Source organism: Rhinoderma darwinii, chromosome 5 (assembly GCF_050947455.1).
Source record: "Rhinoderma darwinii isolate aRhiDar2 chromosome 5, aRhiDar2.hap1, whole genome shotgun sequence".
Taxonomy (NCBI): domain Eukaryota; kingdom Metazoa; phylum Chordata; class Amphibia; order Anura; family Rhinodermatidae; genus Rhinoderma; species Rhinoderma darwinii.
The window spans coordinates 180,680,653-180,696,008 of record NC_134691.1 but is presented as its reverse complement, the minus strand read 5'-3'; the positions used below and the strand labels follow the sequence as shown (position 1 = coordinate 180,696,008).

At 41.5% G+C, this 15,356-nt stretch overlaps 1 protein-coding gene across 1 annotated transcript in view; it reads left to right on the top strand.

Annotated features, from left to right (window-relative positions):
• The window catches only part of MYO10 (myosin X), a 216,060-nt gene extending 206,191 nt beyond the window's left edge, over window positions 1–9,869 (top strand). Inside the window, exons 35-41 of the mRNA XM_075826765.1 lie at window positions 841–1,138; window positions 2,842–3,049; window positions 3,618–3,754; window positions 5,536–5,656; window positions 5,821–6,273; window positions 6,419–6,610; window positions 8,889–9,869. Coding sequence (XP_075682880.1) covers window positions 841–1,138; window positions 2,842–3,049; window positions 3,618–3,754; window positions 5,536–5,656; window positions 5,821–6,273; window positions 6,419–6,610; window positions 8,889–8,999 — 1,520 coding nt within the window. The 3' untranslated portion in view covers window positions 9,000–9,869. The remainder of the gene's footprint in view (window positions 1–840; window positions 1,139–2,841; window positions 3,050–3,617; window positions 3,755–5,535; window positions 5,657–5,820; window positions 6,274–6,418; window positions 6,611–8,888) is intronic.
• The last annotated feature ends 5,487 nt before the right edge of the window (window positions 9,870–15,356 follow it).

The window sequence follows — 15,356 nt, the reverse complement described above, 5'->3', positions numbered from 1 at the left end:
TAGACAGACATTAGACAGACAGACATTAGACACACATTAGATAGATAGACATTAGATAGATAGACATTAGATAGACAGACAGACAGACATTAGACAGACAGACAGACATTAGACAGACAGACATTAGATAGACAGACAGACATTAGACAGACAGACATTAGATAGATAGACAGACATTAGACAGACAGACATTAGATAGACAGACAGACATTAGATAGACAGACAGACATTAGATAAATAGACATTAGATAGATAGATATTAGATAGATAGATAGATCAACTAAATCAGCTTTTTGGCAGGGGCGCCGGGAGCCGTACCCGCGGTGATCAGCTGATCTCTGATATGGCTCCCATCTGACAGAAGTTGTCCTCTGACAAGACAGCCACTTTAATTTAAGAACTAACTAACTTCTAGTTTAAAGGCTAGGCCTTAGACAATATCATTGAAGATGAAATATGGTTTTGCATCATCATAGTGCCTAGAAATGCAATGAGTGGCACATTGTATACATGGTATACATTGATGATGTTCGGTGAAAGCCAAATTATACTGTAGTTTCCTACAACGTGAGCCAGCACCAGCTATGCATTATATTCTATTAAGGTGTGATCCTTTCCTTCTCTGTTATACTGATATGAAATGTAGTCATGAAGTCAAACACTAAAGTAAAGTATATTTCATAGTACAGTCAACCCCCTAAGTAGTTATCAGTATCAGCAGAGTACTTCATGTTATTGCATGGAATAGGCAATTAGTTTGGTTTCTTTAAGATTCCATCATAGTCTGAATGTTATCAGATATGCTAGGGATTTAATCACCCATGTCATTTCTTGTTACAGTGTTAAAAGACAAAGGCTATACAACGCTCCAGGACGAAGCCATTAAGATTTTCAATTCTTTGCAGCAGCTCGAGTCTCTCTCTGATCCTGTCCCGATAATCCAGGGTATTCTTCAAACTGGTCATGACTTGCGACCTTTAAGAGATGAACTCTACTGCCAGCTTATTAAACAGACCAACAACGCCCTCCATCCTGGCAGCACTGGGAACCTGTATCACTGGCAGATACTCACCTGTCTGAGCTGTACTTTTCCACCCAGCCGCAGTATTCTGAAGTATCTCAAATTTCATCTGAAGAGGTGAGGTTTAAGTTTAGTTCGGAAAGTAGTAAGTTAAATATTTATTTAACATTTACATTTCAAGAAAGGACTGTACTGTAGAAAACCATACACGATGCAAGGTTGAGAGCTATGAGCTATGTCGTTTCGAAGCCTTCACGTCAGCAAGTGCAGTGATCTGAAGGCACGGAATGGCGGTGTTAAGGAAAACATATTCTCTGCGTTTTCCCTTAGAGTAGGTGACACATCTTAGACTGTGATTTATAATGGTCTATAGCTGGCAATACACATGAGATAACTGTTATCTATATCTATTTCTCCTGACTCCACCATTAAATATGTTCACGCTTGGCTGAGCGTTCATGGTTATTTGAATGGGGGGAGGGGATTGAGCCACTATATAAGTTCTTCTGCGGGAACAAAGGATCAGGCATCTTGAAATCCAGCACACCTGACCACTCTTTCTGTAAAGGATCTGCCAGGCACAACTTCTGTGTATACGCCCATGGATAATCAGTCTGCACCTGGTTCTATGTCTCTGAGACTGACTCCATTTTCCACCACTCAGGATGGCAGGCTTAGGAGTGGGAGAGCCTATCGCAGCCTGGCCAGACGGAGCTAGCTCCCGCCCTCTGTCTATTTATACCTGCCATTCCTGTTCCTCCCTTCCTTGTGATTCTTCTCGTGTGGTTTCCTGGCCTTGCTGCAGCTCCTAGCTATTTGACCTTGCTTCATACTGACCCCGGCTTACTGACAACCCCCCTGCCCTTACATAATCACAAGCCTATGTAAGGGCAGGGGGGTTGTCAGTAAGCCGGGGTCAGTATGAAGCAAGGTCAAATAGCTAGGAGCTGCAGCAAGGCCAGGAAACCACACGAGAAGAATCACAAGCAAAGGAGGAACAGGAACGGCAGGTATAAATAGACAGAGGGCGGGAGCTAGCTCCGTCTGGCCAGGCTGCGATAAGCTCTCCCACTCCTAAGCCTGCCATCCTGAGTGGTGGAAGATGGAGTCAGTCTCAGAGACATAGAACCAGGTGCAGACTGATTACCCATGGGCGTATACACAGAAGTTGTGCCTGGCAGATCCTTTACACTTTCCCTCGACATCGCGGGACAGTCGGGAAGCACTTGTACACATTAGAGTGGCAAATTGGCAGGTTCAGGCAACTTTTATCTCATGTGTATGGCCAGGTTATGAGGTGCAGACTCTGGGCTATCGGAAAACAAATCTGTATCTTGTTAATAGGCTGAAGAAAGGTGAAGGAATTTGATTCTGCTTTTAATCCCTCCAGCTGTCCGCAAGACTGGTTCTGTAGGGACAGGATACTAGATACTTCATTTCAAATAAACTATCTCGGATAGACTGGAAAAATGTTATTGATCAAAATAAGTTAGTGATTCATGTGACATGTCTTAAACCTGGTGCTTCGAACTCATGTAAGGTGGGCAGTAAGGGAATTGGTCTTATGATATTTTCATGAGATTGTTTTGAAATTGTATTGTAATCTGTAGTAACAAATGAAGAAGGATTTGTGGAGAAATATAGGAGTTGGCGGCTTTAGTTCTGGTGCAGTTTTCCCGAATTCCAGCCAGAAATTTGTCTGTAATCCGTTCGAAAACAGGCTGTATCTATGTCAGTGTTGAATGATTATTATTAAGATTTTTCATTATAAGTAAATCAATTTATGCTTTGTATCTTTTTATTTTTTATTATTTATGTAGATTACGAGAACAGTTCCAAGGTTCAGAGATGGAAAAGTATGCTGTATTTATCTATGAATCATTGAAAAAAACCAAATGCAGGGAGTTTGTGCCATCTCGAGATGAAATTGAAGCTTTAATTAAGAGGCAGGAAATTACAACCAATGTATACTGCCACGGTGGGGGGGCCTGCAAGATCACTATCAACTCCCACACCACAGCTGGCGAGGTGAGACCTTACACGGACTGACCCTTACACGATGGGGACGTTTTACAAAAATGAGCAGAAAGCAAAAGAGGACAAGTTGCCCACAGAGACCAACAGCATTTTTCATTTTTAATTAAAGGCCCTTGGGAAAATGAAAGTAACAATTTGATTGGTTCCTAGATTCAGCCCCTCCTCTTTTCCTTGGCTAATTATCAAACCTGTCTCCAAGTATCTTACTTAATTTTCTTATTTATTATATCAGTGAAAATGCAAGTTAATATGAGTATTGTATTTTGTTATAATGATTGATAAATTACAGTAAATTTATAGTACTGCATTTATGTTTAATCTCCTTCTTAAAGGGGCCTTCCCATCAGGACAACCAGGTCCATAGGCCAGTTCTGGGCCTCCCTCTGCTACCCATGAGCAGCTCTCGCTCTAGAGAACTTGGCACAACCATGTATTACATTGTACCCATTGTTTTCAATAATTGTCATATAATACTACTTTGTAATGTGTACACACCAAAATCTTACATGCGAAAAGTAAATATTTGCCATACAAGAAGATAACCATTGTCTCTTTGTAGGTTGTAGAGAAGTTGATCCGGGGCCTGGCCATGGAAGATAGTAGAAATATGTTTGCCCTTTTCGAGTACAATGGTGACACAGAGAAAGCCATTGAAAGCAGAGCTGTAGTGGCAGATGTACTGGCTAAATTTGAAAGGTAAAATGTTACATGTTCAACATTCACAGATTATTATACAGTACTTAGATGTGTTTTCTATTGAACTCTTTAAATGTGTTACAATCCATATGAATTAATCTAATATTGATGCCATTTCAGTATAGAAAATTACCTATATACAGTATCTGCTTTACCATATTGCTTCCACTTTATAGAATTTTAATATTTCTTCACTGTATTGTGTTCTAGTAAACAGTTGAACCTGAACATAAGGCCTAGTTCACACAGAGTATTTTGCAGGCAGAAAAAATATGCCTCAAAATTTCTTCAGGGATTTTGAGGCAGATTTTGACATGTCTGCTCTTTTTTGCCGCAACTTTCACTGCATTTTTCGAACACGGCAATTGAGGACCGCGGGCAAGAAACGCTGCGAGGAATGATTTTTCTGCCTTCCATAGATTTTAATGGGATGTCAGAGGTGAAACCGCGGCAAGAAAGGACATGACGCTGTTTTTTCCCCGCAAACAGCTAAAAGCCGCCTGGGAAAAAAAAAACGCTTCCGCCTCCCATTGTAATAAACTTTAGTTCAGCTAGGTATTGGGGATGTGACTATATAATAGTGCTGTGTCTGCTTATCTACACAAGACCATACAGCAGAGATTATAGATATGCTGTATACTGACTTGTATGTATGCAGGAAAATAACTTGTGTGTATAAACCCAGTACATGCCTGCTGAAGTTTATTACATATAGTCTATGACTTGTTAACTTTTGTAGTTAGGCCTCCCGAGGAATGACAGCTGAACGTCAGGGTTTTGAGAAGCCAGATCTGCGGCTGATCGCCAGGGTGGCTTTCTTTTGAGACCACCCCTTTAAACACTATGTTAAAGGTTAATTCCCCACACAGACATTTATGGTATATCCACAGGATATGCCATAAATGTCTGATGTATTTGGTTCCCAGCTCTGGGACCCACACCAATCTCCAGTACGGGAGTCACCTGACCCCAGTCCTGCCTGCTTGCTTGGCTGTTTCTGTAACTCCCATAGAAGTAGATGGAGAAAGCCACGTTCATGGCCACCTCTGCTGTACATTCATTCGCTTACTGGATGCAGTGGCCATCATCATCTTGTGGATATGCCATAAATGTCTAAGTTGGGAAAACCCCTTTAACTGCAAAAAGCTAAAAACTCACAAAATGCTATATTTATTTTACTGATATTGTCCTGGGCCTCTGGGCTGGGAGTAGTGACATTACCATGCAAAGTTGAGTCTCAGAAGAGGAATTTGTTCCATTGCCAGTTTTAGGTGGAGATCCACTGTCTGGTCCTATGGTCTTCTGGTCCCATTGCCTGATCTACGAACAGATTAGTTAGCTCATGTTTATGGGCAATCAATAACCTTAACCTGGTGTAACTTCTTTATTATACTCTGCATTCTCTAGTATTGGTGTCCCTTGACTGTTGTGGTGCAGTTTAAGGCCCCATGCACATGGCCGTGCCCGTAATCACGGCCCGCGGTTGCAGGTACGGCCAGACGGCCGCGGACAGCTACCCACATTTGCGGGTCATGCTCCCATATAAAGTATGGCAGCACAGCCCGTAAAAAGAAAAAGAACGGACATGTGCTATCTTTTGTGGTATACTTCTAAATATACGGGAAGGTGTCCGCGGTCAATAGAAGTGAATGGGTCTGTAATTGCGGACCACAATTCCGGTCTTGTACATGGGGCTTTAGTATTAGATCATGTATTAATCTCTACAGGAATTTGTCAGATATTTAGTAGGTAACCTTATACTGTGTTTTTGTTTATCAAAGGCTTGCAGCAAGTGCAGAAGTAGGAGATAGACAATGGAAGTTCTACTTTAAGCTGTATTGCTTCTTAGACACAGAACATGTACCAAGAGACAGTGTTGAATACGCATTTATGTTTGAACAGGTAAGAGTAATGTGACCACATATTATTTATGTATATTTCAGTAGGAAATCTTTAGAAACTTTACTGTAATCATGTAATACATAGCACAAATATCAAACTATTAACACATGTAATTGTAAGGACATTTCGAACTTGACTTTACACGCCATTAAACCTTTTCTCAGGCACATGAAGCAGTTATTCGGGGCCACTATCCAGCACCTGAGGAAACTCTACAGGTCCTTGCAGCTTTAAGGTTACAGTATTCACAAGGAGAACACAGCCCACACACCACTGTTCCAGAGATGGAACAATTTTATCCTGTTCAGAAACTGAAGTCTCGAATTTCCCAGTCCACCAAAGTGTCCACACCTACAGAAAGAGCTGAGAGGAAGAGGTCTAGTTTCTTGGAAGGAACCTTGAGAAGAAGCTTCCGAAGTGGCTCTGTGAGTAAACAGAAGGTGGAAGAAGACCAAATGTTTGATATGTGGGTTAAAGAGGAGGTGATGTCAACCAGGACCAATATTATTGACAAATGGAAGAAACTACAAGGAATGACCCCAGAACAGTGCATGACCAAATACATGGCCCTGATAAAAGAATGGCCTGGTTATGGATCAACACTATTTGATGTTGAGGTAAGCAAATTGTATTAGCAAAATAAATGTTTTGTATATTTTTGTTTTATGTTGGATAGGCAAAACAGATATGTGTTCCTTTACTGTTGGATATGCAGATTCCTATCAAATTCTAACAATTCTTGCATGTTTACGTGTTCTACAGTGCAAGGAAGGTGGATTTCCTCAAGAACTGTGGTTAGGTGTGAGCGTTGAAGCCGTTTCAGTCTATAAAAGAGGAGAAGGAAGGCCTTTAGAAGTGTTTCACTATGAACATATCCTTTCTTTTGGTGCTCCATTAGCCAACACCTACAAGATAGTTGTGGATGAGCGTGAGCTACTCTTTGAAACTAGTGCGGTGAGTAAACCCAGTATACTCAAAGACACATTCGACATGTGGTATTGGCTATCTTTGTTTATACATAGGCTCAATCTCACTGAAATTTGCTACATGTCATTTAATGTTGTCAGTTGCTCCTTAGCAGAAGAATAGAAACCTTCACTTTGTCAGCATTCATTGTTGTTAGAGAAACTCGCGAGCAACATCTGTTTGCTATACATTTCTCAACCAGAAACTCGCTTTTCTGCCATAATGTATAAAACGAATGAGGGAACACAATTCATAGTTCAACTTCAGCATTTAACATGATCTGATCGAAATAAAAAAAGAGACCTTTTTTTAATATACTTTCTGTAAAATGTTTACTCTGTCCCATTCCGTGTTATGATATGTGTTATGGGTAGGCCACAGTGACCTGTCATCCATAGTGATGAAAATATAACAAAGTCATGTGACTGCATAGAACATTCGCTTTTAATAAAAAAAAAATTATTGAATCAATATTTTTACAATGATTACGTACAGGTGAAACATTGCATATATGGTGGTGCGCAAACATTTGGACCAAAAAGTTTTCACATACAAACAACATAAAAGTAAAACATACATAGTCTATCAAAGGCACGCTGAAATGATAGCAAAGATCAAGTCACAAAATGGAATTATAACAATTAGAGTTCGCCCATTTTCCCCACATTTATATGAACCCTTGATAGTGGCCAGAGAGAGTTCCATAATACAGTTAATATTTACATATTGTATAAATTCTCGAATATTAGGCGCTGTTGTAGACTTCCAGTATTTTGCAATAAAAATTTTTGCTGATAGAAACATATGAAAAATTAAGTTCCTATCACTGGGGGAGAAATACACTGGGAGAGAGATATAGCAGGATTAATATTGAGCCCTAGAATAGATTGTAATAAACTTTCTACCTGCTGGCAGAAGCTCGATAAAAGTCTACATTCCCAGAACATATGAAGCATAGGGCCTTTAGAAGCTAGACATCTCCAACACCTGTCAGATGACGTTGGATATATACGTGATACACGACTCGGGGTGTAATACCAACTATACATTATTTTCCTTGATGCCGCTAAGTGTGTAGCACATTTAGAAAGAGAACAGGCTAGATTGAACGTAGATTCCCAATCTTGTATGCTAGTAGGGATTCCCAGATCTCTCTCCCATTGACCCAAACAAGAAAACTTATCATGAAGCAATTTTTCACATAGTACATTATACATTTTTGACATTTCTTTAGAAGTTTTATCCAGGTTGTTGAATTAAATTTTGAAAGTAGATTTAGGTGAATTGCTCGAAGGAGGTAAGGAACTCTATATGTAACTATATAAAGAGAAGGAAACCGCGGTTTCCTTCTCTTTTATTTGGATCTGCTATTTCCCCTGGACTGGGACTATCTTCTACGAGTACCCCCCTATAGTTGGGATTTCTATGTGGTCCATATGGTCTGGTTGGTGGTTGTGCTGCTGATATTTATTTTCACGGTATGCGACTATGTCATGTGACTGTGAGATGTTACATCACAATGGACCAGGATTCATTTAAAACACTCCCAAGAATTGGAAAACACCTTTTATCTGTGCTTCCACAGGTAGGAGTTCCATGGTAGAGTATATGGGCATCTATAACTTACTGTCCGATGTATGCTAACCACTTCTCAGGAGTTATAAGGAGAGAGGTTTTAAAACATAAAGACAAGAAATATCATTGGATACCTCGTATGGGTTACTCTATCGACATAGAGCTGTTAAACTCTAGTTATATGAGTTTTATAGCAGACTATACTAACATGCAGCATTTTTACATCAGATTGCCACATAAACCAGTCCTTGTAATGTAGAAAACCACGTTTCGGCCACAATCGACAAATTCAAAACTCCATACGAATATGGAAAGCGATAAACAAATGCAGCACATTACGTGGCCTCTACTTCATAAATGTAACTTACGTGTTCTGGTCAATACAGTGAGCTTTGCCTACAAGCTGTGTCTGTGTACAGCCACTGTATACTGCTGATAGCGCCCGGCATGTAATTCTTAATACATTTGGCTAATATATATATACCAGAGAATTAAATGTAGCATATTGCTCAGCACATATCACAGTTTGGGATTTTTTTTGTAATTAATACTTGTTTATCCCCCCAAATGTGTCTACTTTTAGCTCAATATTATCTTTTTATAAATCATTTACAACCATTCATATCAGAATATATGTATATAAATGGCAATAACGACTTATTTTGTTCTCTTCTCTCTCTCTCTGATAAAGGTGGTTGATATTGCAAAGCTGATGAAGGCATACATCAGTATGATAGTAAAGAAGAGATACAGCACCACGCGATCAGAAAGTAGCCATGGAAGCCAGGGAAGTTCTAGGTGAAGACATATCCTTTCGGACCATAGCTTGGACCTCGACTATAATTAAAAGGTGCTTCAATGATAAGTAGCTGAACATTTCTCATCTCATACCCAGGCTGTCATGGCAGTCAGGGTATAGCAGTGCCTAATCTATTAGAACTGACAGCAAGATCCCAAAGTTTCATTGCTTCTCAGCGACCGTTGCCTCAGACCCTGCTTCGAATGCAGTGTAATGTGCCTTTAAACCGAATACCCCCATGTGCCTCGAAACGAAAAATCTGCCCTCCTGGTTTCCTCAAGAAGAATATTGGATAGCTGCAGGCAGCCTTCCCCAGGACCCTTAATGGTGCAACTTTGTCTTTTTGCTTTACTTTTGCGTGTGAATTTGTCATTCTTGTAAATTCTTTTTTTATTCCAGGTATTGGATGAAAGGGAATGTTAATGTGCAATGTTGTGTGTATATTTTAATTGGTCAGGTATATGTGGTGATAAGGTCTGTTATGTGTTTTCTTCCACGCAGTTCGAAGGTTATGAGTTATAAAGGCAGTTTTACGTTCTCACCGTAGCCAGTATACATCCCCTGACTGCTGTATTTTAAATGAAGAGATGACATAGCTACTAGAAAGAGTACAGTATTTATAAACTGCCTTATTATGAAGATACTAGAAATATGTTATACATTTTGCCATATTAACATTGTGAAAGTGCTTGTAAATAGGTAAATGTGACTGCTTTATTTTTCTATGGAAAGTTTTAATATGAAGCAAAATATTTCACCACCTAGTGGTAAGTGTTAGAAAAACCAAATCTTTATTCTGCAATGGAAATGCTATATGTTAAAAGGTTTGCTTCATTGTAATATAAACTCTTGTCAATAAAATATTGTATTTAATGTGGATCCGTGTGATTTAAAAAAAAAATTAACCTCTAAATGAAATTCTGTCTTTCATTGGACCCTAGTTAGGGTTTTCCATGCTGTAGTTGGGAATGAAGTCTCCTGATACAGAACCGATGGGGAAGATCCCTCTACTATTTCCGCTGGTGTATTATTGCTGTTATGAATATGTGATCATACATTCCAGAACCAAAAAATAAGGAGGACCGCAGAATCAAATAAAAGTATGGCCAAAAAGTTCACACTGCTCTATAAATGCAACGACCATAGAGTTGGTATGTAAGTGGGTGATGCGGTGGTGCTTAGTTCCAAGCTGAATCGCACATGCAGTCCCTAACTATCCAGCAACCTTTTTTCTAACAGATGCTTTTCTATTGGAGACACGTTATCATATATGATGGGCTTACTGTAAAAACATCTTAGGTCACCTTCCTCTCTTCCTACACTTCCTCTCTTTTTGCGGGTTTTGGTGCGATTTTCCACAGCACTAGGCAGATACAATTCGCAAGCGGAAATGCAAGATAAATTGACATGCTGAGGATTTTAAAATCTGCATCGCAGGTCAATTTACCTGCAGAAAAATACTGCAGCGTGTACATGAGATTTCCTGGAATCTCATTGACTATGCTGGTACTGTATTATGCTGCGGCTTTGAGGCACGGAAATATGCGCGGCAAAACCACACGTAATACGCATTGTGTGCATTGACCCTTAGGCTCAATGCACACAACTTGTTATATGTGCGGTTTTGCTGCACGCATTTGCATGCGGCAAATCCACAGCGTAAGGCCCCATGCACACGACCGTAAAAAACCTCCGTTTTTGCGGACCGCAATTGCGGTCCGCAAAAACGGAGCCATTCACTTTCATTGAACACTGACACCTTTCCGTAGCACTACGGAAGGGTGTCCGTGCCGTGGAAATGTTCCGGGAATTATGGAACATGTCCGTTCTTTAGCATTTTGCAGGCCGTGCTCCCATACTTTGTATGGGAGCACGGCCCGAAAATGCGGCTGTCAGTCAGCGGCCGGCCGTGCCCGCAATCGCGGGCCGTAATTGCGGGCACGGTCGTGTGCATGGGGCCTAAGGGTCAGTTTACACGTTGCGTAAATACTGTGGATTTTCCGCAACAGAATTTGTTGCAGAAAATTTGCAGCAAATATAATAGCAGCAAAGTGGATGAGATAAAACAAATCCACACGAGTGAAAAAACTGCTCAGAAATTGACCTGCAGAAATTGACCGCAGCATGTCAATTGTATTTGCGTAAACACTGCTTATTTGTTGAGGGTTTTCTCCATTGAATTCAATGGGGTGGTAAAAATAGCAGTTGTTGCTGTTTTTTTGCAGCGATTCCGCCGCATAAAACGCAACTCATAAAATTTTTTATCTTATACTTAACCAGGAGTCTGTGTTTCTTCCTCCATGCCGGCCTCCTGGGATGACGTTTCATCTCATGTGACTGCTGCAGCCAATCACAGGCTGTAGCGGTGGTGACATGGGAGGAAACGTCATCCCTAGAGGCCAGCCTGGATTACGTCAGAGCGTAAAAACACACAGCTTATCCGCCCTGTGTGCCGCAGGGAATTTTGGGCAAAAAAAACCCACCAAACTGTGGTCCATTTTTCGCCCGCAATGTCCGCTGCGGAAAACTGCAGCACTTAGCCAGCCATCCTCCTGGGATGATGCTTCATCCCGTGTGACCGCCGCTGCAGCCAATCACATCCACTCCTTAGTATGGTGTGGTTTTTCGCCCAAAATTCCCTGCGGCGCACAGGGTGGATACGCTGCGTGCTTTTCCGCAGCGTATCCACACCGTGTGAACTCAGCCTAAGGGCTCATTCAGGCGAGCGTTTATGTAGTCCGTATATGTAGTCCGTGTGATGGCTGTTAAAAAACGGTCTGTCACACAGACTCATGTACTTCAATAGCTCTTTTCACACGACAGTGAAATAATAGGACATGTCTATGGGGGATGCATGATAACGCGTCCCGCACGGGTGCACCTCAGATGTGAAAAACTGCAGTTTTTACGTCCGAGGTTGGCTACCTTCGTCTGAATGTAGCCTAATACAGTACCAGCATAGTCAATGAGATTCCAGGAAATCTCATGTACACGCTGCAGTATTTTTCAAGACGGAAATTGACCTGCAGTGCGTATTTTAAAGTCAGCAGCATGTCAATTTATCTTGCATTTCCGCTTGCGAATTGTAACAGTCTAGTGCTGTGAAAAATTGTACGAAAACCCGCAGCATGAAAACGTGCCGAAAAACTTATCAAAACGTAAAAAACGCACCAAAAAATGCACGATTAGGTGCAGTTTTCAGCTGCGAATTTCCTGCGTATTGCTGCGGCTTTTGTGCATGTGCATGTAGCCTTAGGGTATGTTCATACGCTATGTTTTCAGGCGTATTTCGGGGAGTAAACGCTCTGACATACGCCTGAAACACCGGTAGCTGAACGCCTACAAACATCTGCCTATTGAATTCAGAAGACAAAACGGCGCGTAAAAAATCGCCCCATAAAAAGAAGTAGCATGTCACTTCTTGAGCGATTTTTGGAGCTGTTTTTCATTGTGTCAATAGAAAAACTGCTCCAAAAACAGCTCCAAAAAACGCCTGAAAAAAACGTCTTTTCTTTTCTTTGAAAACAGCTCCATAATTATCAGCCGTTTTTGATTCTGCGTGTGAACATAACCTTAAAGTGAAAGCTGAACTCTGCTTCTACAGAAAACAGTTCCACTTTCTTTATTCACTGGTTTTTATCCTGAGGCCTATAGCAACTAACTAGGGGGCCAGTTTTCATTTTAGTAATTGTCTATTTTCTAAAAAAAAATAGAAGTTGGAATCTGATTGGTCGCCAAGTGTTTCTATATCTTTCCCTCTGTCAGGATCATTGCTAGGGTCATAAAACAGGCCCCCAGAAATGAGTAGGCTCCCTGTCTGTAATGCTGAGCCAGTATAATAATAAATAATATATATGTGATATAAATAGATAGGAGATCAGGATTCTCCTCTTCCCTGTGTGCAGTGTATAGAAGACATGATAGACGTCAGGCTCCGCACATTAGCGCAGAGACAACTGAGAATTAGAGATGCAGCTGAAAAATACAGAATATAAGTCATAAAATGGCTATAAATAGTGTTATGTACACAAACATATCACCGCTTATTCTGAAAAGTCCCCTGAAAAGTTAGGTACACTTTAATTAGTGTTCCCCAATTTAGGAACGTACCAAATATGTGTTTTGGAACCTGCAGATGCACCGGCTCCCGTGTGTGGGAAAGCGGATAACACTGTATTAGGGCGGATTTACACGAGCGTGTGCCTTTTTGTGCACTCAAAAAACGCTGCGTTTTGCGTGCGCAAAAGGCACTTAACAGCTCCGTGTGTCATCACATATGATGCGTGGCTGCGTGATTTTCATCATTGCGTGATTGCCATCATTATGACACTCTGTTTGGATGTTTGTAAACAGAAAAGCATGTGGTGCTTTTCTGTTTGCAAACATACTTTGGACTGCTGTTGCGCGATCTTGCTCTACAGGGCATTATATATTTGAGCTGCCTTTGTACATATTATATTGATATGCTGCGCTATCATTTTTGTATAATAACTGGTAAGGCAGATGGTCATTGGCTTGCTGTCTTTATAAATTGGTTGGTGCCGGTATGTACCGCCCGAACACCATTTTGGTTGAGCTTGTCGCTCTTTGCAGGGGGCAACGACGGCGTAGCATGGGGCGGCGCGTCTAGTGTAAAACTTCAGTTGGCCCAGCAAACCAGGTACAGTGTCGGGAAGAAGTTGGTGTGACATGGGCTCTGGTACTGTAAGGAAAGCGAGTAGAGAAACAAAGCTGCTGTGGACGTCAGCGCTGACAGCTAGGCCTGTGGCAGAGGTCCTGAAGGGGGAGTGGTGGCTTGAGGCCTGTGTCTTGCCATTGTGTGGTGTACGTACGTGTGAACAGATGTGCGTGGGTGCAGGAGCTATCCCACGAACAGCCAGATAGGTGAACAGCCATTTTGTAGCCTAATAGGCCTTTAGTCAGACCAATGCCTGCATCAAGGAGGGGTGCACTTGGCCCTTTCTGTGACGTGTCTACAGCAAGCCAGCCACCTTAGCTTGTCTGTGCCATGTCTAATTGTAGTACACCGTTGGCGGCAGTCTGAGAATAAAAGTTTGAAGTTCGCAACTACCTCCTGTCTTTGTGCCATCTAGTGCACGACAGTCAGTCGCCCGCACCATACAGGGGTCTAACAGTTTACAGAAAGGATTCATCTCTCTGAAAATTTGAGTAACTTTTCTTGACTTATCTTGAATTGATTCCAAATTACAGCCTGTATTTGTTACCATACCCAGAGAAAGAACCGACCAGGTGGCACAATTCATCTATAACACCGTCCTTTCCCATGTCTTCAGCTAGCCTGAAGACTTCATTGCATTAGGATTTGTTCATATCTGCGCTAGGGTTCCGTTCCTTTGGAGCTTTCTGTCGGAACGAGACCCTGACTGACACAAACGGTAACCAAATGATTTCAATGGTGATGGATCTGGTGCCAATGGTTTCCGTTTGTCTCAGTTGTGCAAGGGTTCCATCTTTTTACGGAATCGATAGCGTAGTCGATTACGCTATTGATTCTGTCAAAACGACGGAACCCTTGCACAACAGAGACCATTGGCACCGGATCCGTCACCATTTTAATCAAGCCTTTGGTTTCTGTTTGTGTCAGTCAGGGTCCCATTCCCATGGAACGGGACCCTAGAGCAGATGTGAACAAAGTCTTAGATAGGCAGGTTGATGCTCTAGACATCATCAATGGAATGGTAACCAGGACAAATGATTGGAGGGTGGAGATACGATTGTTAAGGCAAACAGCCAACAGTCAAATAACAAGTTCCAGGGAAGAGAAGAACTCACGTTATAAATAATCAGCAACGGCGATATAGCAGAGTTGGGTATGTAGCACAGTTCTGGTGTCCAGGAGGACGATGTAGCAGGGTTGGGTACGTTGTACAGCTCAGGAGGTTAGTCAGACAATCCAGGATTTTCAATTGCAATGTTGCAGTGTCAGGTATGCGTTACAGAGAATAATCCAAAAGAGTAAAAATGGGACAAAAAAAATGGTTAAAAAAGAAGGCACAGGTAGATACTATCTAAAGCAGATAGAAAAATAACCATTATAACTGTCACTAAGGCCAGCATGTTGGTGCTTTAAATAAGGCACAGTAACGCTGACGGGCGCCGACCACCGCCTTCCTACATCCCCTGGCGGCCGCCAGCATCTCTCACCTCAAAGCCGGCGTCTCCCTCCTCCTTTGTTTTTCACTCCCAGCCTTCTTTGAGCCATAACTTTTTTATTTTTCCATCAATGGAGTGGTATGAGGGCTTATTTTTTGCGGGATGAGTTGTAGTTTCTACTGGGTACTGTTTAAAGTACCATATAATGTACTGGGAAACAGAAAAAACATTTCTTTGTGGGTTGGA